The following is a 24497-nucleotide window of genomic DNA, read 5'->3' as shown; positions in this document are numbered from 1 at the left end:
AAAGACAAGGACATCCTCAGTGAAAACCTGTTCTGCAGCTCAGGACCACAGACTGGGCTGAAGGTTCACCTTCCAACATGAAAATGACCCCAAGCACACAGCCAAGATGACACAGGAGTGGCTTAGTGACAACTGGGAACGTCCTAGAGTGGCCCAACCAGAGCCCTGACTTGAACCCTATTGAACATTGCTGGAGAGACCTGAAAATGGCTGTCCACTGACAGTCCCAATCCAACCTGACTGAGCTTGAGTCAAAGAAGAACGGAAGAAAATCTCCAGTCAAGGTGGGCAAAGCTTGTTGTGTCATATTCAAAAAGATTCAAGGCTATAATTGATTCAAAAGGTGCTTCAACCAAGCACTGAGTAAAGGGTCTGAATACTGATGTCAGTAAGATATTTCAGTTTTTAATTTTAATCATTTGCAAAATTTCTAAAATTCTGTTTTCATTTTGTCATGATGGAGTAGTGAGTGTAGGTTAATGAGAATAAAAATGAACTGTAGCATCAGGTTGCAACTTAAAAAAAACTGAATAAATTGAAGGGGGTCTGAACATTTTCTGGATCCAATGTAAGTAGAAAACACTGAGTTTTTGAGATTGAAAAAAATCTTCTTCTTATCTATTTTTTCCAAATAAATTCAGTCATCCTTCTACTAAATTCGCCACAATTTCAGACCTCAACCACAAAACCCCTCCAAACCAAATCATCCAGAGACATTCTTTGGTTAAATTGTGATTTGGCGTCTGGGAATATCCTAAATTCCTCTGATAGTTTAGTCTACGGAGTCTGTGAGGGGGCAGAGGACCAGACTGATGGGAGTTTGGAGCTCAGTCAACGAGACATTTTTTATTGAAGAGCACTTTATGCAACTTTCCCACATTTGGAGCACGTCGGATTAGCACTTCATCACTGGCCTGTTATTTATACATCAGAAATTCTTTACATGCTTCATAAAAAAACTCTAGGATACAGCCAACAATTTAATCTTTATTTTACATCTGAACAGGCAAAGGCACGATGGCAGATAAGTGCTGAAAAAAAGGGCATTTCAGAGTATATTCACTACTGTTTCATAGCTTTTCTGATACACGCTGACTTTTTACAACAATCATATTAGGAGATACAAATCAGTCAGATTTAATCAGAACGTCTGTGATATGTGGATGTTTTCAGCTTCTGTCAGGTGGCTCGTCATCACCCACAGAAATGTTAGAAGTTTAAGTGAGTGCATCGCCTCTTGGAGTTTATTTTTCTCTGGTTAGTCTTAACAGAGTCTTTGGTATGCAGTCTGATGGTCCACTTGAGTGAGAGGAGCGCTGTCTGCTGCATAGCTGTGAGTTCAGTCACCGTCTGCTGTTTTCCTCATTGTAAACCCGTCACTTCCAGCTCTGATTGTAATATTAACACTCAAATTCCTAAAGGAAAGAGCAGACTTCTTCTCTTCTGCCTCTCTTTGTCTTCCTTTGCTACCTGCAGCCACACGACTCCACCACCATGTCCTCATACTGCTTATAGACGACGTTATTGGCCGAGTCGATGTAGAGAATGCTGATAGGGCTGAGTCGTGTCGGCACGCAGCACGTAGGCGGCGTCGAATCCGGATCCATGGAGTTCATCAAGGTCTGTATGATGGCGTGGTTTGTCGGCTCTAGGTGCGAGCGGATTGGGAAGTCGCACGCACCATCACAGTGAAAGGCCTCGTACTCTAGTGGCGCGATAATCCAGTCGTCCCAGCCCATCTCCTTGAAGTTAACGTGGAGTCGTCTGCGGTTACACCGCGGCCTCGTCTGCGTCTTCACCACCTGGTGTTGTGGCAGCGACTGCGGCTGCTGCAGAGCCTTTTTGGGGCCTCGTGCAGCAGGAGCTCGGCGCATGCGTCTCTGAGTGAAGAGGTATTCGTAGACGGTTTTGTTGTCATGCCCTGACCTCGCTTTAATCTCGTTGTAAAAAAGGTCACGCTTCTTGCTTTTGCCAAACGCCAGAAAAAAGGCCTTTTCCTTGTTGGTCCTTCCAGGTCGTGCAAACCCGAGAGCGCGCAGGTCCATGGGGCGGCCACCTCTGTGCTCCTGAGCCTCCAGTTCAAAGCACAGCTGCTGAGAGTGCTGGTTCTGCTGGTTTTTAAAGCCCTTAAAGACTTTCCATATGTCAAACACTTCCCATTTGCTGCCAAATGCGCTTCCACCAAGCAGATCCTCCATGGTTTTTGTCTGGAGCAGAGCGGCTGGTTGTTTACCTGAAGCGCAGGTGTACAGCTTCAGGCACGGGGGCGAGCCTCCTCCACCCCCTCCTCCTCCTCCATCAGCGGCTGCGGATCCAAAGAAGGCTCTCCGTGGGTCAGACAGGCGCTTCCTCAGGATGCGTAATTCAGCCCCCAGGAGCCCGTCTCGTTCCAGAGCGCTGACATTGAAGTGATACCTCTGCCGTCTCAGCTGGGGCCCACGCTCGTCTGTGAGGGAGACGGAGACACAAAAGCAGAGGCAGGAAAGTATGAGTAAAAGACCAAACGGTGAATTTATACACAGAAGCACAACAATACAGCCTGTTATTAAAGCAAAATCACATAGAATATGCATTATAGAGCTGCACAGATACAAACTAAAGCAGAGGCAGGAAAGAATGAGTCAAAGATGACCACAAGGTACACAATAGCAGTTTAAAATAACCTGTTACAAAAGGTGCATGAACAAACATGTTCCATAAAGCTGCACAGGTCAACACAAAGACACTTTGATGTTTACAAAAATGTACAAAACAGAAAAGGATTGATTTGTAAGTGAGCTGCTAATTTTTGTGAAACTTTTTCAATTGAAACATCCATATATTCTAGATTCATCCTTACAAAGTGAAATATTTCTAAACTTTTTTGATTTTAATCTTGATGATTACAGCTCACATAAAAAAGCCATGATCGCAAAATATTAGAATACCACAAAACATCAGTCAAAAAGAAAAAAAAAAGGATTTATAAAACAGAATTGTTGACCTTCTGGAAAATGATGCTCATTTATCACTCAGTGCTTGTTGGAGCTCCTTTTCACTGCCTCTTTGTGATGTGGCACGGAGCCGATCAGTCCGTAGCACTGCTGGGGTGTTGTATTGTTGAGTCTGGTGTCTCGTCTTCCTCTTGACATTTCTACAGAGATTCTCTACGAGGTTCGGGTCAGACCAGTTGGTGGCCAATCAAACACAGTAATATCATGGTGAGAAAACCAGTTTCTGGTAGTTTTGGCTTCACTGTAGGCAGGTTAAAAAGGAAATCAGTATCTCCATAAAGCTTCTCAGCAGATGGAAGCATGAAGGGCTCTACAGTCTCCTGGTAGATAGCTGGCAGTGTCGACTCTAAACTTGATAAAGCAAAAAGGGCCAATTCCAGCAGATGACATGGCACCTCAAACAATCACTGACTGTGGAAACTGAAAACACTGGACTTCAAGCATCTTGGATTCTGGGCCTCTCTAATTTTCCTCCAGACTCTACGGTCTTGATCTTTAAACAGGGCTTTGGACCACTGAGCAACGGCCCAGGTCTTTATCTCCTTAGTTCAGGTGAGAAGCTGATAACATTATTTGTGATTCATGATCAGCTCGATTCTTGGAACACGACACTTATAGTCCATTTCCTGGACTCTAGTCTCAGTCCACTCCTTATGAAGCTCCCCTAAGTTGTTGAATCCGCTTTGTCTGACAGTTCTCTGATGGCTGAGATCATCTCTGTTGCTTGTGCACCTTTTCCTACCATATACTTTCTGTTCAGTCAACTTGCCATGAATATTCTGTGATACAGCCTCTGAGAACCTCCTCTTCTTTCAGCAGTGACCTTCTGTGACTCACAAATTCAAACATTTCTGGCTTTATTTATCTAAATGTTGCAATCTTAATGACTAAACATGTTTTTTGAGTACTTTAAAATAAAGAATTATTTCAATGAGCAGTTTGCAGATACCTCTTATAATACCTTTGATAATGGTCATTTTGTTTGTTTGCTAATTTTCTACTTGATTAGCTAAAATCATGGCTACCTGGATCATCATTTACTCATGTGGAAATCATGAATGCCATTGGAATGACTATAACTCTGCTAGATGATTAATTTAGTTTGCTTACTGCACCATTATTTGCACCACAGCTTTAAAGGTTTATAGCAGAAAATGTGCTACAAATTATTAAAGAAGACTATAGCTTCATGATATGTTAATTGTGGTTCATGTGTTCTTAAACATATATTCATTTCAGTCAGCCATCTCACGTTGGAGTTTGTTCAAGAATTTATTACAGCAACATAACATGTTTGGTGTCAGGCTCTGACTTCATCATTCCTAACAATTTTTACATGCAGTTTAAGGCGTGATAAAAACAACAGCTTAAATCTCCCCAGTCAGAGCCAGCAGTTGGGTGCTGGGGTGGAGGCATTCAACCCACTGAAAATCTTGCAGCTTAAACTGACCACTAAATTAGGAGGATGAGAGTTATGTGATTTGACTGAGATGCATGTCAGGTGTGAATCATTAGGCTCGAGATTACTGACTGAACTAACTTGTGAGCCTCGCCACATATAACACATCTTACTAAGGGCAGCTTAGGTAATTTGGAGGCCCCAGTCATAGACCAACATTAGCCCCACTTCCAGTCAGCTAAAAGCAATCATAGCAAGAAACTAGAATATTTTGAAGCATTTATATTTAGTTAGCCATGAAACTACAAGACATACCCAAATATGAAATATAGATATTTATGAATGATGTTATCAGCTTCACACTGGCGCCATAATAGCTTAGAAAGTTAATTATAGATATTAGTGATGGGTCATTCGTGAACAGGCCGGTTCAAAGAGCCGGCTCTTTTAAGTGAACAATAAGAGCTGGATCCCGTTTGAGAGCCGTTTTATGTTATTATGACAATTATTATTATTTTCATATAGATTTTGTGTGTCTGTGTGTTATTTTATGATTAGTAAGGATGATCTTTTATCCTCTACTACAGATACACCATGCATTAAGGACTTCTGTCTGATGGTGTAACATTAATGTTTAATTTTAGGTATGTGTTATGTAACCCAGCCAGTGAGCAGAGATCATCTGATCTGTAATGTGTTTTGGGGGACAGTAAATTTTGAAAAATAATCTCATGATATTTTCATCAATTTTAAAAATTTCTCCAGTTTGGAAGCCAAAAGAGCTGATTCTTTTTGCTGAGCCGAGCCGAATGTACCAGATCACTGAAAAGAGCCGAAATTCCCATCACTAATAGTTATCAGCTGAAATATTTCTCTTTGTTCATCCTCATTTGACAAAGTTTAAATTGTTTTTTAACTACATATATCAATATCTGTATTGGCTAAAATGGTTTTGGAAATAACGATATCATAGACAGGCAGAAATCCAATATCTACATCCCTGCCAAGTTCCCAACACAATCTCATCAACTCCAAGGAGAGCACTATAACTCAAAATCACAATATTTTAACATGTCTGTAGACCAGGGGTAGCCTGCACTATTGGTGCATTATCTGTTGTTCTGGCATAAATCATACATTTTTATCGGGGTGTAGATTGCCTGGTGGTTTAGTGGTGCGCCTCATGTAACACCCAACCCAGGTTTGAATTTGGCCTGTGGCACTTCCTCTCATGTCTATCCCAGCTTCTCTCATCCATGTTTTTGATTCTGTCCACTAACCTCCACTGTCAACTAAGGCATAAAAAAAACAAAAGATAAATCTTTAAAAATTCATACATTTTTACCCATTGCATGCCTTTTTACCACTCAGCTATGCACCAACTTATTGTTTAAATATGTCCACATGGATCCACCAACCTGTAATTTCCTTATTTATAAGACATTTTTGAGCTTTTTTAAAAGCTTGGCACATGTTGTTGGGGCCTGGGATCCTCCATAAGGATGTTTTTGGAAGATTACAATCCAACTTGATGCTGTTTTATTCACTCCTGGCACTTTAGTCACATTCAGAATAAATGTATCAGTCATTTTAGGTCATTTTACACTCATATCTCACATTTGATGCACACCTGTACTGACTATTATTTGAGGCTTCTCAGAGAATGAGGCCCTGGTAATTGCAGACCTTTTATTAATGGTGAAACACCTGATGCATATTACTATGCTACACTATTACACCTTTATTTTTGTGCATTCACACCTTTAGAGTAGTACATTTTACACATTTTTCATCCAAATTTCTTAATATATTCTAGTTCATCAAGACTAATCCTGAAATGATAGGGATTTTCTTACCATTCTTTTCCAAAGAAAAAATATTTCAGATTGAAAGTAAAGCTCTGAGTGAACATATCATGAGGAGAATGAGGATCAGGACGTAAATAAGACAAATATTTATAGTTATCCTCAGGCTGATTTTGCTCCTGCAGGCAGATGCTTCCATGCGATACACACTCACACATGAGCAGGGCTGCAGCGAATGGTGTGGTGTGTAATGTTTTCTTTTGTTGTCAGTGAAGGAAACCAGTGAACCTCCATGCCTAAATGAAATCCAGCAATGAAATCCACTAAAGCACACAGACACACCATCAGCCTGGTAGATCTCTCCCCTCTTCCCTTCTTCTCACGTTATTCCCCCTGTCCTATCCAGGACTTCAGCATGCATTGAAAAGTACATTAGAACCAGACAGAGAGACCACAGCAGACTGTAAACAGGCCTGTTGGTTTGGACCTGCAGCGATCCACTTCAGAGAAAATAAAGCAGCAGGGGCGCTTCCAGTGACTTCAAGGCCCCAGGCAGAGACCGATAATAGACCTTTAGCCTTTTAGCTGGACAAGAACAATATCTAGAAACATCTCCTTTAAGTTTCAGAGACAGAGAACAACAAGGACATAGCCAAGTCTTATATGTATAAATACCCAAATCAACTCTCAATAACTCACATAACTCATACTCAGCACACCTGAAATTTAACTGTCTCTAGAAAAGGAATTAACAGAACAATATCTGTTCTACTGCCACAAATTATTCTTTTTTCTTGTCATGCCATTTAACCACAAACAGATCTACCAATACGTTGTTAAATATGTTTGTAGTGACCCACGTGACCATACTTTCTTTGATATGAAGGCCTTTTAGCACTTCTTGAGGGGCTTGGGCCTTGCTGTTAGGGCCAGGGGTCTTCTCCACAGAGTAGTTGAAATAATCCGAGACTCTTGTCATGCATGTTTTTGTAAAGATTTATTTTGGGCCTTTATTGGAGAGAGGAGGACAGTGGATAGACTCAGAAACAGGGGAGAGAGTGAGGAGAGGGAAATGGTGCCACAGGCCGGATTCGAACCCCGGCTGCCCACGTACATGGCGCGCATTCACACATTCACCACGAAATGAAATAATAATGTATAATTATGTAACATAACAACACATGAAGCAAATACTTGGAACTACTTTCCAAGTAAACCACTGGGTGGAGTGACACAGTGCGTGCCTGTGGCGGTGCCATAGTTACTTGGTAGTTCCGGCTTTGCATTTGCCTTTTAAACGACTCCCTCTCCTAATGTTCCATGATTATTTCATAGCGTGGTGAATGTGCAGGTCACAACTTGTCCACGAGAGCGTCTTGGATGAGTTTGATGAGGGAATTACCATAAGACGCCATAGAGTTGGCAGAGTAGCTAGTATCTCCGTCTCGCCGCTCTAAAAACAGCTTGCACCGACAACTTAAGGTAACAAACCTATTACTAAGACTATAGCAATTATAGCAATGGGTAAATTTGCCAAAATGGTGAAGTATCCCTTTAAACTATGTCACCGTCTCCCTGCATCCACAGTGATGGAAAATAAGTTCACCACTGCTCCCTAATATCTCCTTTTCATTTAAAAAAAAAACCCTCAGAGACAGCTCAGTGGAAAAGTCAGAAGTCATCTGCAGTGTGTGTTTAAAACATCTACATTTTCACTGACCCTTATTTCATTTTCAACCCAGAACAAATTCCTATGTCTGAAGAAGTTCATGTCATTATCTTCTATGTACCAGAAGTGCCTTATTTTTTTTTTTCCAAATAAAAGCAGGTCTTTATCCAAACAGGAAGTCAGGTTCTCTTGGTTTAAGACTGTAAAAAAAATCCAAAGTGAAAACCACAGCACTTTTAAAATTTCTCATTTTTCCCTGCTGCTCTGGTTCAGTGATTCTGGGTCAGGACCCAAAGTGGAAAGTCTTTGGTTATGAAGGTGAGATATGAGAAGAAAATTATGGCAAAAGCCTATCGACCAGAGCAACATATCCAGGTACTTTGCCCAAATGCCAGCCTTTCTCCCTTTGCTCCCCTTTCTGGGGAAAAACATTCTTCTAAATGAACGGAAGTCAATGGGAAAGTTTCCCCCCTCCACCAAACTTTACACTTGACACAATGCAGTCAGACAAGTACCGTTCTCCTGGCAACTGCCAAACCCAGACTCGTCCATCAGATTGCCAGATGGAGAAGCGCGATGCGTCACTCCAGAGAACGCACCTCCACTGCTCCAGAGTCCAGTGGCGGTGTGCTTTACACCACTGCATCTGATGCTTTGCATTGCACTTGGTAATGTATAGCTTGGATGCAGCTGCTCAGCCATGGACACCCATTCCATGAAGCTCTCTACACACTGTTCTTGAGCTAATCTGAAGGCCACATGAAGTTTGGAGGTCTGTAGCAATTGACTCTGTTGAAAAAACACTGCTGTTTGGTTCAGCAAATACATCCTGTGCATTGAACAGAGTTCACTCTGAAACAACATGTGATGCACAATAAGTATTTTTGGACTGACACCAACAACCAATATGACCCACTATAGACTGGTGAAAACAGTAAAATACCCAAGAGGGTCTGGCTGCAGCCCTTGAGCAAACCTCTTCGCTGGGGCGTGACGTCATCGCCCAAGCCTACGCTTGGGCGTGCAGCGTGTTAGCTGTTGTTAGCATGACCTAGCTGTTGTTAGCATGACTACAACGCTGTGCTTATGACACATTAGCATAGCTTAGGGGCTATATTTGGGCGTGCAGCAACACACCCCGACCCCTCGCCCCAGCGTAGTGGTCTACGCTGGACCGTGCAGACGATTTAGGTGTTTAAATCCGACTGGTTAGGTTTAGGGTCAGCCTGTCGGCAAGTGGATAGAGCTGAAATTTCGTCGCGGGTAATATACGTCACGCCCCAGCGTAGAGGTTTCGCCTCAGCGTAGAGGTTTCGCCCCAGCGTAGAGGTTTCGCCTCAGCGTAGAGGTTTCGCCCCAGCGTAGAGGTCTCCAACCGAACGCCCCAGCGTAGAGGTTTGCCCGAGGGCTGCAGCCAGATGCCTCTCAAAATATCTGATTCTTTTCTTTTTAAATTGTTGATTGTCAAAAGAAATTCATTTCCTCATTTTAGCACAGCTGGAGGTGAGAGGGATTAAAATATAGTAAGAAAAGATATTTATAACTAATTCTAACTGATATCACTCAAGCAAAAAACAGTTCTGACTTTACAGCTGTTATTTATTCTTATTTTACTTTAACTTGAACATTTGTGTTCCAAACAAAGTACATCATAAACTTATAGCCCACATAATTTTAAAGAATTTTCTTTTTTTACTTTGCCTTTTATTAAATTGTCTTGACAAACTGTTAAATCTGACTTTTTATTCAACAAAACAAGAACTCTGTCAACATATTTCAGCCATGTTTTCCAATAAAAGAAAAACATTTACTATTTTAAAAAGCAGAGAGCATTCTTCAATACAAAATGTTAAAAACATGTAAAAAATCAGTCTGCAGACAGAACACACCAATGATAACAAGCTGTCATGTTTAATAGATGAAAGTTTGGGGGACAGCGGAGTCATTTTTACTGCAAAAGTCAAAACTGAAAGAGGGCTGATGTTTTTCATAAATATTCCAAACATGCTCTTACATAAATCAATTCAAAGGTAGGTTAAAACAAAAAAGTGAAGTGCACCCTTACTCCATAACGATGGTGTTGTCCCTGGTTAAACTTCTGTTCCTAATGTTGTTGATAAGACTGTGAATGAAACCACATCTAACAGAGCAGGCAGAGATACAGCTAAGATGAAGCAGCAGATCAGAAGACCATCGGATTATTTAAGTCAATTATATCTTTGCCTTTTGGCCGTCTCTGACAAACTTTACGCAGTTTTCAAATGTCTGCTGAATTGACACAAGGCATAAGCCTTCAAGCTTGGTGATAATGTTGGAGGTATCTGCTGCTTCATATTCCTTTAAAAGTCTTTAGAGTGACGACTCTTCTGGGACTTAATAATAATAATACACAATACATAATAATAACAAGAAGAAGAATGCATTTTATTTATAGTCACCTTTCAAAGCATTTAAGTTCACTGTACAAGGCAAATTAAAACAAGACATCTTCCTACTATAATTGGAGATGTATCCGTCAGTCTGTCTGCGTCAGTTTGCACGCCACACCTTTGCTCCAATTGTCCTTGAATCCTCTCTGAAGACTTCTTAGTTTGTCTGTTTGAGAATGGTGCCAAAACAAAACCCTAAATATGCCTTTATTTGACAGAGGAAGGACAGTGGAAAGACTCAGAAACAGGGAAAAGACATGCAGTAAACGGCCACAGGCCGGATTCAAACCTGGGCCGCCCACAAACATGGGTAGTGCCTTAAACCACTCGACCATCGGCACGCCCATACAGATATTCTATAAAGTCCAAAATTGTTGGGCCCCCCCCCCCCCCCCCCACTGTCCCCATCCCCCATTCTGTTACCTCCCTTTTACAACACATACAGCCACAACTCCACGATGAGAGGGCCTTTGCTCTTCAACGCACAAAAGGCGGGAAAATACGGTGGCAACATGAGTCTTCTTGAGTCTTTTCTTTATGAATGAGAGAAAAGGTGGCATCATTGGAAATCAACTGACTTTGTTGAAACACGCCCACAGGAAACGTCTTTGGCACATGCTATGATACACCTGCTCCATGATCCCTGATCAAAGTCAGCTCTCTTTAAAGTACTTCTCCATGCTCATATCAAGCGAGATAACACAGGAGATGTGTCACACGCTGGAGTTAGAAATCACCACGCGTCTGCCTGCATGCAGCCAAACGGTGTGATGCTTCTTAAAGCTCCACAATAAAATGCACGCTCTAAAACTTTGTAACTTAATCTAAAGGCTCAGCTCCACTATGCATCTCTGTCCCCACCTCCAAGTCATCCCACCCCATCAGTTTCAGACTCCATAGGGGGATATCCTCACCCACAGTCAGCCTCACTCTACCCCTTCACAGTGGAGTCTAATCACCAAAGACTTTTCACATTTCCAATCATTTCCAAACTAAATTATTATTCACTCATATTGAGTCCCTCATGACTGAACTATGTTTAAATAAGTGGTATGCTAGTGTAATGTGCAATATGAGGTTTAAGCGTCCGAGGGCTTGTTAAATGAGGGGAGAGGTAGAGACAAGAAAGAAAGAAAGAAAGAAAGAAAGAAAGAAAGAAAGAAAGAAAGAAAGAGCATTTCTCTGAACAAGTGTGTGGGAAGATCTGTGTCAGGCCATCAGTTACAGCTCCGTTAAGCCCCTCCACATGTGGACGGGGTCAGCCGTGATTTGCTGAGGACACACTAAACAAATAAAGGCCAAATTAAAAGTACATTAAGAGGCTGAAATGTAAACCTTTAGCAGGAGTAGAAATATTAAAGTCTGCTCATTTAAACATTGTTTTAAACACTTTTACACCCTAAAGATAACATCACACAGGGGGGCCGCCCTAACTCTGGCTGTGAGGAGTGTTTATTTACCCTCCTGAGGCCGTTTATCACTGAGAGCTGCAGAGCTGCCAACCAAGGACCAGATGGTTAAAACACACGTCTACTAACACACACCACCAGAAAGTAAAATCACACAGATAAATACATAAATATACTAATCTACAAGCATGTGAGCAGGACTTTCCCAGACCTTGGAGGGATGGTTTGTTAATTTGGAAGTGGGGTTGTCTGAGGTAGTGGTCAGTGATGAGTGTATCACACACAGGAGATACTGGTCAGAGCAGCCCCCTCAGAGACTGTTTGGAGGGTCCACATAGAAGCTAGGCTGTACACAGACAGGGATGTTTTCTCTCTTTTAATAAAACTCAAGCCAAACACACCCTGACATGCCAAATAGACTGTTCATATGTGCATGGCATGGGATGTATTTCAGATCCATCAGGCCAACACCCCACAGACGGTGTTAAGGAAGGGTACAGCATTAAATAAATTTCTGAGGATGACTGGACCAACATTCTGTCTGTTACAACAAGAGCAACAAACATACAGTACTGTGCAGAACTTTAAAGCCTGTTTGAGGTGAAAATGTGGGCTGAATTAGGGCATAGATGTGGCAAGTAAGCCACCTGAGGGCCCCACCCAGAGCCGTTCATAAGGGGAGAGCTTTCTGGGGCCCAGCAGAACTGTGGGCCCATGGAGGTAAGCAAACTCATGCTCTATTGTAAAGTTGAGCTGTGATAATAATTTTTTAACCTGAATAATAACCACTCTCCTCAAAGCAGCAAAAAAGATGTCTTATTCATGCTGAAGCACAATATAGCCTTTTTTAAAAAATATCTGCCCCTTTTCTCAAATACCTTAAATTTTTATTAGTGACGTTATTAGCCTTGTTTCCATCAGGGGGTCCGGTTTGATTCAGTTTGGTTTGGTATGGTTTGGTACGCTTAACCCCAAAATAGTTTGCGTGTCCACAGACACCCATGCCCTCACTTGGTGGGCGGGCTGTAAAGGCGATGAATGTGAAGTCACAGTCAGCTGGAGTCTGCTGGTCCAGCCACTGAGTTGTAGAAAGGATGAATGACAGAAATCAGTAGGGAATAAGAATTAAACAGCTTTCTTTCAGCTGACAGTGTGTTTTTTTCTGTGTGTGTGTTTTTTTTTAAACTGAATATTAATAATGTTAACCACTGTCAGCTCCTCAGCTGATGGAATATGTGTGCAGAGACATTTAGAGTTGAAATGGTAAGTTAATATGTGAATATGGATATTATCATATTAATGTATTCAGAGCTGTACTGTGAGAATTCATCACACTTAAAATTAAGGTAAAGTTCAGCTGGTGTTAAAATCAAACTAGATTAAGTCAGAAATCCGGGGTGCGCTGATCTCATTTTAAAGTAGGCTGCAGCCTGAAGTTTTAAGAGCATGCTGAACAACCACAGAGCGATGTTTTCACAGGTTACCTTATGTAAGAAGTAGATTAGTAACTAGTTACAGTACAGATATATAAATATATATATATTTATTTATATAAATATAAATATAAACTGATCTAAGGCTTCGTATTCACAAAACTTGAGCATTAATTTAATTTCACATCCATTGCGGATAGACCAGGCTGATGTGAGCCTTCCGGCTCTGCTTTGTGTTCTTAAAATCAGGTCTAGATAAACATCAGGAAATTTGATTTGTAGCCAGATACCAATATCCACAGACTAGGAAACAGTTTGGATCTCACACAGTCCAAATATCCCTGATGAATGCAGTCTGTTTTTCTCCCATTTTCACCGCTCCTCACAGAGACTTCCGTGATTTGCAGCCCCCTATTGTTGTGTGTGTAGCTCCACCTTTTGGTACGGATAGGTAAGATTATGGAAACAAAAAAAATGCGTGCTGTTCCGCACCAAACTGAGCCGGGCCGCTTGGTGGAAACGACCTAAATGTGGATGGACACACCGAGTGATAAGGAAAGTAACATCAGATTTCATAGCTAGGTATTAATGTGCACTTATGTCAGGATGTCAGAAATTAAAATAGAAAAAACTGAGATAACTGTTAAATGTTTTAAAATAGACAAAAAAAAATGATGAAAAGTGACAAAATAATAAAAAAAAAATTAATTAGATGTGTTAATAGTGGCTTAAAAGGGCAAAAATGAGCAAACAGTGTTAAGAAAAAGTTGCAGAAATTGGCAAGAAATGGCAAAAAAAAGGCAAAAATGGAGAAAACTGGGGAAAAGGCTCCAGAAAAAAGTGAGGAAAAAGTGGCAAAGGGGTGAAAAACAAAGGAAAGTGGCAAAGATGGACAAAATGTTGCAAAAAGCAGATTAAGTAGGAATAAAGTGGCAAAAACAAACAAAAAATGATGTGGCAGTGATGGATGGAAAAATGTATTCTAAATTACTGCATATAAATAATTTCAACATCAGAACCCAATAAAAGTAGACACACTTCTGCATTAGCATAAACTGTCAGCCAGGGGCTCAGCTAACTCTGTGGGTGGGCCTGGTGCCATGAGGTGGTGAGGGAGGATGACACAACCCCAGGCATGCTCTGGATGTCTTTGCATTTTACCAGGGGAATCGGAAAATAATCTACTGAAAAAAGTCCAAACCTTTGGGGCAGAGTAAGGGGTAGATGTGGTGAATAAGCACCTAGGGTACCATCCTGGCAGGTATTAGGGTTGTTATGAGCCCCTGGTTGTGCTGTGGATGTCCTAAGGGCCCGAAAACCTAGCTAGTCTGCAGGTGAATTACCAAGAGTGAAAAAGCCGGGACAAAAGAGATGCCGTCGAGCTTGACCTTGGCTGCTGAGTGACACACGTGTGTTGACATGTGTCGAGCAGAATTAGATATTTTTAACACATAACTAACATAAGAGGGTGATCCCCAGAAGAATGTGAAATACATCCATGCAATCTACCCTGGAATTTTAAAATCCACCTGGGAATGAGGGGGGATAAGACATGCTCACCCCGTCCCTTTCTACCATCACTTAAAAGCCATAATGCCATATAATTGATTGGCAGCCATGATGTCATAACCATTCAAGGTAGAGCTACAGGTACACCCTGGACCTACTACATGCCTGAAACAAGGCATCCCATGATTAATGCTAATAAAAACACATAAAGCATTGACATCAGACCTTCAGTGTATTGTGAGTAACACTGACAGGCAGCTGTTGTTCATAGAATTCAGTCTGTGAAGGGTTATAAATACTCCAAACACACAGCTTCCTCCACTAAGTTTTTATGATACAGGTGTGCAAGAATGAAAAGAATGAAATACAACAATGATTAGTATGTTTTACAGTGTTGTATTCAATGCCTTTGGACAGGTCTAAGCGTTCTCAGCCTGTTTCTATTCCTAGAGTTTAGATTGGTATCAGTGTTTGATCCAAATCTCTGCAACTTAAGCCAACGAGCAAGTTTCCAAAAATGTTGAACTGGCCCTTTAACGCACAGTGCAATGACATTTAGATGTGTGATAGCTCACTCGGCTCACAGCAGCTTTGAAGTCAGGTCCAGCACATTTATGTACAACAGAGTCATCTCTTTTCCCATCATCCCCTCCGTACGTGCAGCTGACCTTCCCCGCTCTCGTCCAGATGCTCTCACTCTCTTACCTCATGAACTCCCCAACACGCACGTCCACATTTAGACGATTTACAGCCCTGTTTCCAGCACCGCCCTCCTCTAGAAACATCCAGACTGCAGAGTTTGACCTCTGGTGACCTCCTTCACATCACACAGACAGAAATCCGACAACATCTCGCCATCATCACTCATTCTCAGTCCTTTGATTCAACAGCTCTCTGCTCGGCTCATGTCCCTTCTTCAGCACCATCATTTCTCATTTTAATAGTTTATCAGCTCTCCTACTTCTCTCTTTTTCTATTTTTAGTCAAAATGGATTCAAACCTGAGGAAAAGCGATCATGAGGGAAATTTTCAAGAACACGCTTTCAATTTAAGTTTGTAATCTGGCCCAATGGGGTCAGAATTATAATCTTGAATGATGTAAATGCCTGCTCCAAGAGCCTTGAGATACATGTCATCATGGGTAGTGGTGAGAAATGCAGCACCTAGAGAAATCATTCACCTCCCTGGATGTTTCACCTAATCATTTAAACTTCTTTAATATCAAAGTGGCAACAGATTTCTACAAAATAATGTCTTTTACATAAAAATCTGTAGTTTAAAATAAGTGACAGCATAAATATTCACCCCTTTAAGTCAGTATTTAGTAGATTCACCTTTGGCTGCAATCACAGCTCTGAGTCTGTGTGGATAGGTCTTAATCAGACTTACACATCTGGACATCTTTTACTCCATTCTTCTTTCAATAACTGATCAAGCTCTGTCAGGCTGCATGGGAATCAGGCGTGAACAGCCCTTTTCAAGTCCAACCACTAATTATTTTTGGACTGAGCTCTGGGCTTTGACTCGGCCACTCCAGAACATTCACCTTGTTGACTTTAAACCATTTCTTGTAGCTTTGCTGGATGCTTCAGGTCATAGTCTGTCTGGAAAATAAATCTTCTCCCAGGCCTTAGCTCTCTTGCAGACTGAAGATTGTCCTCCAAGATTTTCCTAGATTTTTCAGCATTCATTTTACCCTCTACCTTTACAAGCCTTCCAGTCCTCTGCTGCAGAGAAGCATCCCCACAGCATGATGCTGCCACCACCATGCTTCACAGTGGGGATGGTGATGTGCAGTGTTTGGCGTCTTGCCCAATGGCTAAAAACACCACTTCGGCCTCATCAGACCAAAAAAACTTTCTTCCAATTGACCATGGTGTCTTCCACACGCCATGTTTCCTCAGTTTGTGAGGACGGCCTGATCTAGGCAGATTCACACATGTGCCATATTCCTTTTATTTCATGATGATGGATTTAACTGAACTCTGGACATGCTTTTGTATCCATCCTGTGACTTATACTTTCCAAAAACCTTTTCTCTGAGCTGCTTGGGGTGTTCTTCTGTCTCCATGGTACAATGGTAGTCAGGAATATTGAACCTTCCAGACACAGGCATCTTTAGTCTAATCACTTGAGACACATTCACTACACTTAGGTGATCCTCATTTCAGTGACTGTGAATACTGCAATAAGACAGCCTAAGCTTCTGCATAATTTTTTTTAGTTTGTCCTCAAATCCCTGCTGGTGGGAATCACATGTGAAGTGCAGAAAGTATTTTCAGTGATGTACACTGTAATATAAACAAAGAATCCAGTGAAAAAAAACCTCTGGGATGGAAATTTGAAATAAAGGAACTTAGGAACTACTTTTCGCCAAATGGCATGCAATAAAACAGCAAAAATGAGCTTTGTGCAGAGGAGCTGACTCTATTTTGTGATGTTACACCTGTGGTTTTCAAACTTTTTTTCACCCAAGGCACACCTAAGGTTAAGCCAAAATCTCAATGCACACTAAATTTAAATCAATACAAAATAGATTTTTTGAATAATGTTACAGTCAAGGTGGCCTATAAGGGGAGATAAAGGTGGAGAGCTTTCTGGGGCCCAGCCAACTGGGGATCATGGAGATGGCAAAAGTGGGCAAAGGTGGCAAAAATGGGTTAAAAGTGATTTTAAAAAATGGCAAAATTGGGAAAAAAGTGGCAAAACAAAGTCAGAAATGGGTGAAAACAGGTTAAAAAGTGACCAAACATGGGTTGAAATAGGTAAAAACTTGTCGAAAGTGTCAAAATAGTGGCAGAAATGGTTTACAAGTGTGGCCTAAAAGGGTTACATATTGTAAAAAGGTGGTAAAAATAAGTTGAAAATGATAAAATGTGCAAAATTGGGAAAATAAATGGTCAAATTAAGGCAAAAGTGGGCAAAAAGTGGCAAACTGTACCAAAAATGGGTTCAATTTGGCAAAAAAGTTCCAACAAAGTGTCAAAAATGGGTCAAAAGTAGGAATAAGATGTGGCAAAAGAAAAAAAAAACTCAAAAAGCAGCAAAATGGTTTAAGTTGTCCAAAGAAGTGGCAAAAACGGGCCAAAAAACTTGAAAATAAGCATGAATTAATTTAAACACCAATTTCAACCCAGTAATAGCTTGCCATGCATTTCAGCTCTTAATGATGTCACTGTTAGCCAGGATGCTAGCACCAGTGCTACTGATCCAACACACACACACTGATATCATTAATAAAGCCCAGCTGGGGAGGGCCCATTCTCTGGGAATTTTCAGGGATCTAGCCAGATCTGTGGGCAGGCCTGGTTACAGTACTTGCCATAAAGTTGTTGTAACAGCATATTGATTTCCACGGCACATCTAGACTTGCCTGAAGACACTAGTGTGCCTTGGCACACCATTTGAGAACCTCTGTGTTACCCCAAACACAGAGATGTGAAACTATGAGGATGTGGTGACTGAGTTATGCTGTTAGGCTGATCTTCAAAGACAGAATGATGTGTGTGAATGCCTTATTGATTCTGGATGTTTGTCTATGCTGTGATGTTCTGTGATTTTATTAATCCAAAAAAGATGCCCAAAGCAAGTGTTGTTCTCCAACTATGATTTGTTGTGGTCTCTGTCCTGGGGCGTCAAAATCACTGAAATTGCTTATAGGGACACTTAAACATTTTGGCAAATTCACCCATTGCCATAATTCCTATAGTCTTAGTAATAGGTTTGTTTCCTGTAGTTGTCGGTGCAAGCTATTTTTAGATCTGAGGGGATCGATATACCAGCTGCACAGCTAACACTATGTTAGCAGATGGAATTTTTGCTTTCCCTCATCAAACTCATCAAATACACAATCCAACAACTCCAGAACGCTCTCATGGACAAGTTGTGACCTGCACATTCACCACACTATGAAATAATATCGCATAATTATGTAACATTACGACACATGAAGCAAACACTGGGAACTATTTCTTGAGTAAACCACTGGGCGGAGTGACACAGTGCAGCAGGCATGTCTGGAGTGTAGTTCCGGCTTTGCATTTCACTTTAAAACATCTCCGTCTCGTAATGTCCCATGATTATATCATAGCGTTGTGAGTGTGCAGGTCACAACTTGTCCACGAGAGCATTTTGGAGTTGTTGGATTGTGTGTTTGATGAGTTTGATGAGGGAAAGCAAAAATTCCATCTGCTAACATAGTGGTAGCGGTGCAGCTGGTTTAACCCCCCCCCCGATCTAGAAACAGCTTGCACCACAACTAAAGGAAACAAACCTATTACTAAGACTATTATGGCAGTGGGCAAATTTACAAAAATGTTGAAGTATCCCTTTAAAATTATAGCCGTCAAAAGATTCAATTTTTTAATTAACTGCAACCTTTAAATTACATTATAAAATTTCACTATTTGTATTGAAAGCTGTTGTTTTTGTCGTTTTGGATTCTTCCACTGAGGGTATGAGCTTACCAAGGAAAAAGGAACTTGTTATGGATTGAAAAGGTAATAAAGGAACAGTAGGAGGGTAAATCTGGATAACACAAGGTTCAGATGACTTCTGACCTATCCACTGAGTGGTCTGGGTTTTTAAATTGAAATGACACTAAGGAGGAGTGGTGGACTTCTTTAACATCACTGGGTATGCAGAGACTGCAGTGGTTAACCAAAGTGTGCTGAAAGGAACAATAAATCATGATTAGTGGTTTTTATTTATCGTGATCATTATGATTAATATTGATAAAGCTAATCTACACTGTGTGCTGCTGAACCACAGTAGTTTGGTTTGGGAGGGAGAAGCTCTTTAGACTTGATCCTGTTCATGAGAGACGCATTCTTTTAAACTTCTGCATAATCGCTTAAAGGGAAAAGAGATTAGATGTGTTAGAAACATCCGGCTCTTTCTTCATCAGCCTACCTTGTCCTTTATCCACAAAGCTGGTAATGGTGTTGGCCAGCCCCGCTTCGTGCAGCGCGCTGCTGTTCAGGTCTCCAGTGGACAGAGACCAGTACAGAGACAGCATGTAGTCATGAGGAATGACCAGCGGCTGTCTGTGATGGCTCTCTCGGCTGCTCACTTTGGGCTGTTTGAAGCTGACTCCCCGCTGCGCCACCAGAGCCGCGTTCTGCTGCTGCTGCTGCTGTTTCTGCGCTCCGGCAGCTCTCTGCGGTGGTGCTGTGCGCACTGGAGAAACCGAACTCGATCTTGAGGCAACTTTCCCAAACTGTTTCCCTTGTGGGACACCTCGTCCTCCAGGCGCTGTCCCGACTGCTTTCCCAGTTGCGTGTGCGCTAAGAGCCGCGGGAGCGTGCGCTTTGGCGGAAGCATCCCCTCCGGGCAGCCAGGAGCGCACAGCCTCTCTGCGCCCTAAGCTCACTGCTCTGTCCCGCTGCTGCTGCTGCTGCTGCTGGGCGCGACTGCGCTGTAACGAGGATGCAGACGCAGACTCCTTCGCTGAAAGTTTGGTTTTAGTCACAGTCGTTTCTCCTTTTATTAACGGTGGACTTGCACGGATCCGCGTAATCCTCGCTGGATTAACAGGAGAGGGTTTCCAGGTCCCTGCAGCGCTCACCACTTGCCTTCCCACGGTTCCCCCAGCGGCCCCCCGTTGGGTTTGCTCTCCTTCCCGCTCCACAGCCTCTCCAAGCCGCTGTTGGACGCTCGGTTTTGGCCGGCTGAGTGAACCAAGAACTGGATGCAAATAAAATAGAGTCCAGCAGCTGAGCAGGAGAAAAAGGCGCGTCACAACTAACATCCTAACGTCCTGTAGCCTTTTTCCAGGCCGTCATTGTAGTAAACATCAGTCTGATTAGAGTTAATCGATCCGTTTGATTAATAGAAGAAGTCCACTTTGGTCCGAGTCTCTCATCCTCTGAGTTTGTCCTTTGCTCTGTTGGAGATGAAATGAATAAAAAGAGCCTCTCTGCAGACATAAGCGAGGCTGCACACGCACAGATGAGGGCTAAAAGCGAGTTTAATAAGTCGAAGAAACAAATCCTGCAGGTCTTTATCCTCCCATCTGACATGTGTTAGCACCATAGTGCTGCAGAGATCCTGCCACAGATAGAAATCCCACAAAAGGCTGAGAGAAAGCGCTCCAAACCCTCCACGGCTCATTCTGCTGGATATCTTGTAAGAAACTTCTTTAAATCCCACTTTTTTTTTCCAACAGAGGCAAGAATGGCGTAATGCACTGCCTCCGTTTTTTTTTTCTCTTTCCTCCAAAGTTTGAACTCGGTCCAGTGAAAATATTTCACTCACACACCAGCCTGCAGGTGCTCGAAAAAATCCTCCAACAAACCTGAGCGCAGGAATTGGAAACGGAATTCCAGAGAGCTGTTTTAATTACGCCGTGATGTCATGCTGTCCAAAGTCATTTAACGGCAATATTTCTGCTCACATCTTCCTCCCCCCTTTCCACCAATGACTCACATGAGCTGCAGCACAGTGTGGCACCAAGCTTCAGCCCCCCACTTAACAACCCAAGAAGAAAAAGAGGAACTTGCATTATGTCACTTAGATTTTTGAAAGCTTCAGATTTCTCCAAACAGGCTGAGAAGGTGGAGAGATGTCTTGGTGGCACTGTCACAAACAAAAATACTGATGCATTCTGGGTCCTAAAAAGCTCAAAATGAGTTACATTTGATCCACAAATCTTTGGGTATTTTGCATCTATGGTAAAGATCCCCTATCTGGGACCTCTAGTTGTAATTATTGTACTGCTCCTGATAAGAAGCAGTTAAAATAGTTTTATTGAAACTTAAGAAGGTTTAGGGCTTCCAAACATCATCAAGTTTCCAGACACAACATTCTGACCCATTTTTGGGTCCTGAGCCACCAGCTGGGAAACCCTGCTTTAGCTGATATTATGAAACATCCGGTAACAAGTTGCATTGAAACAAAGGCAAAAACTGTTATTTTAGCACTGCTGTCTGCTTTGCTCGCCATCTTAAATTTCATAATTGAGCCACTATTTGGCGCTAAAACCCAAAAACATCTCTGTCGCCCCCCCCTTGCGGCCCAATTGTTGAAAAACGCACGCTGAAGTGCCCCCTTAGGAGCCAAAACACGTGCTAAAGTGCCCCCGAGAGCCTAAATGCATGCTAAAGTGCCCTCCTGGTTGGCAAAACACACTAAACTGCCCTCTTGGATGGAAAAAACATGATAAACTGCCCACTTGGGGGGCTTAAAGGTGTGTTTAAGTACCCTCCTCATTGGCAAAACACACTAAACTGCCCTCTTTGGTGAAAAAAAAACACTTAATTGCCCTCTTGGCTGGTTAAAACATGATAAACTGCCCTCTTTGGTGGTAAAAACGCTTGCTTAAGTGCCCTTCCGGTTGGCAAAACACAACTATACCAATGACTTTTATGTTGGGCACTTTTTTGATCTATATTAAGCCAGAACTATATCTCACAGAACCAGTTTGGATTATCAGGTGCTAATATGGTGTTAAACTGCACCAGAATACAGGAAATGGCATCTACTTAATTGAAACTGTTCTGGGGGAAGACCCCCAGACCCCCTAGGGATTTATTCATTCATCCATTTCTGTGTTCTTCACATTCCGACATTGAATCTACACAGTTCTTGTGGATGCTGATCCTAACTACAAACTAACTTGAGTAGTCTGTCTAGTTATTCTGTTTTAAGGCTATATAATGTGTCATTTGTATAACATATAAACATGACAAAATGCCCTCGAAAACATGCTAAACTTAGTACCCTCTTCAGTGGCGAGAACACGCTGTACCCTTTTTTTGTTTCACCCCTGCCCTTGAAAAAGTCTGTGCACACCACTGACACAGGAAACATTCATCATGATGCTCTGCAGCTGACAGTTTATCTCCCACAGGAAAGATAACCAGGTACACACGTGGACAAAACTGTACTGCAATAGTCACTGGAATAACTTCAAATGGACAAAATTAACAATAAATAAAAATGTATGGAAAATAAACTAATGTAAATCAGATATTGCATTTGAATTGTGGTTCAATCAATCATTTAAAAAAAAACTATTGAAACTAGCCTGGACAAAATCACTTAACTTAATATTTTGTTGCACAATCACTGCAATCCAGAGATTTATGTAACTCTTAATAAAACTTCTGCACCTGTCCTAGGTTTTTTGGCCCTCTGCTCCATCCCTCAGGTTTGAAGGGTTCCTTCTCCAGACTGCATGTTTCCGCTCCTTCCACAAATGTTCAACAGGATCTGGATCAGGGCTCAGTGTTTTGTTCTTAGTCATTCTTGGCTGTTTTAACCCTCTATGGTCCAGTGTTGCCTGTAGGCAACATACCATTTTTTGACCTTGTGCACTCACATAATACATCCCCAAGTATGATCAAATACTTCTAAAAAAATGACAGGACCCTAAGTAACCTATAAAAGTGTTTTGACATATGATGCTCTGGATGCCATCTTAAACACTTTTTGTGCAGACATTCTCACACAAAACAGCTCACCCATTGTGCTGCAAAAGAACTGCCAGAAAATATATTTTCCAGATATTTCTGAGCCTGGAAAAAATGTTTACATAATTATTGGTGAGTAAAGTTTAATTTCTAGTAGTTAAATGTTGCATTTTTGATGAATAAATAATGGGAAATTGTTAAAATATACATGTTGCCTTGAGGCAACACTGCACTATTATAGAATACTGCAAACACTGAACTGTGATAGAGTGGACAATGATACTATTACGTTTTGGTATTGTGCATTTCAGTATAAATCTGTGATTACTGAAATAAAAACAAGGATAAGGCCAGTGAGATTGATCATGATGAGAATTAGGATGAGGGAAGTGAAAAGTAATATGGATCAGGATGAGGAGAGAGAGTAAATATACGGCAACAAATATTACCAGAATATAGTAAGATAGATATTAAGAGTAATTATTTTCATCATTACAGTTCAAATAACATGAATTGCAACCTGTTGCAGCTACTTTGCAATCCCAATATGCTTTAAAACTAATTTTGTTCAAATTTTAAATTATGTTTTTTATTGTTCATTCCATTCCATAATGTTGCAGTGTTGCCATGAGGCAACGCGCCTCATACAGTGCCCTTCAAATTAATTTTTTACATTTTTTTCTTAGATTATGTTTATTTAGTCTATTTTATGACAAAAAAACACCACAAATATTTTTTTACCACCTGGCATCATACTGCAGACCATAGAGGGTTAAGCTCTGTGTTTTAGGTCATTATTCTATTGGAGGACCCATTACCTGTGACTGAGACCAAGCTTTCTGACACTGTGCAGCACATTTGGCTCCAGAATGCCTTGATAGTCTTGAAATTTCATAGTACCTTGCACAGATTAAAGACACCCTGTGCCAGATGCAGCAAAGCAGCCCCAGAACATAACCGAGCCTCCTCCATGTTTCACTGTAGCTACAGTCTTCTGTTCTTTGTAGGCTTCATTTTTGTGTCTGTGAACATAGAGCTGATGTGACTCACCAAAAAGCTCCAGTTTTGTCTCATCTGTCCAAAGGACATTCTCCCAGAAGCTTTGTGACTTGCCAGTACGCATTTTGGCAAATTCCAATGATTTGCTTTTAGCAGTGGAGTCTTCCTCAGTTGTCTTCCATTTTGACTTAAACAGCGATGAAGGGTGTGGCCTGACACTGATGTACCTTGACCTTGGAGTTCACCTCTAATCTCTTTGGAAGTCGCTCTGGGCTCTTTGGTTACCATTCATATTATCCGTTTCTATAGTTTGTCACCAGTTTTTTTTCTTGACCTTTGACATGCTTGTCTATCATTCTCTTTCTAATGTCCTGGGACAACTGTCTCCTGAGCTTTCTGTGCTCCATGTTCAATGCGGTAAACACCATGATACCAAACAGC

At 41.6% G+C, this 24497-nt stretch overlaps 1 protein-coding gene across 1 annotated transcript; it reads right to left on the bottom strand.

The window, feature by feature from the left end:
* Positions 1 to 865: 865 nt before the first annotated feature.
* Positions 866 to 20756, bottom strand: gdf5 (growth differentiation factor 5). Its single transcript, XM_041778622.1, has 2 exons — positions 19558 to 20756; positions 866 to 2446 (listed from the first exon to the last, which is right to left on the bottom strand). Exons 1-2 carry the CDS (start codon positions 20393 to 20395, stop codon positions 1467 to 1469), a joined length of 1818 nt encoding a protein of 605 aa, XP_041634556.1. The 5' UTR covers positions 20396 to 20756; the 3' UTR covers positions 866 to 1466.
* Positions 20757 to 24497: the final 3741 nt, after the last annotated feature.

This window comes from Cheilinus undulatus, linkage group 3 (genome assembly GCF_018320785.1).
Source record: "Cheilinus undulatus linkage group 3, ASM1832078v1, whole genome shotgun sequence".
NCBI lineage: Eukaryota > Metazoa > Chordata > Actinopteri > Labriformes > Labridae > Cheilinus > Cheilinus undulatus.
This window is presented reverse-complemented; position numbering and strand designations above follow the sequence as displayed.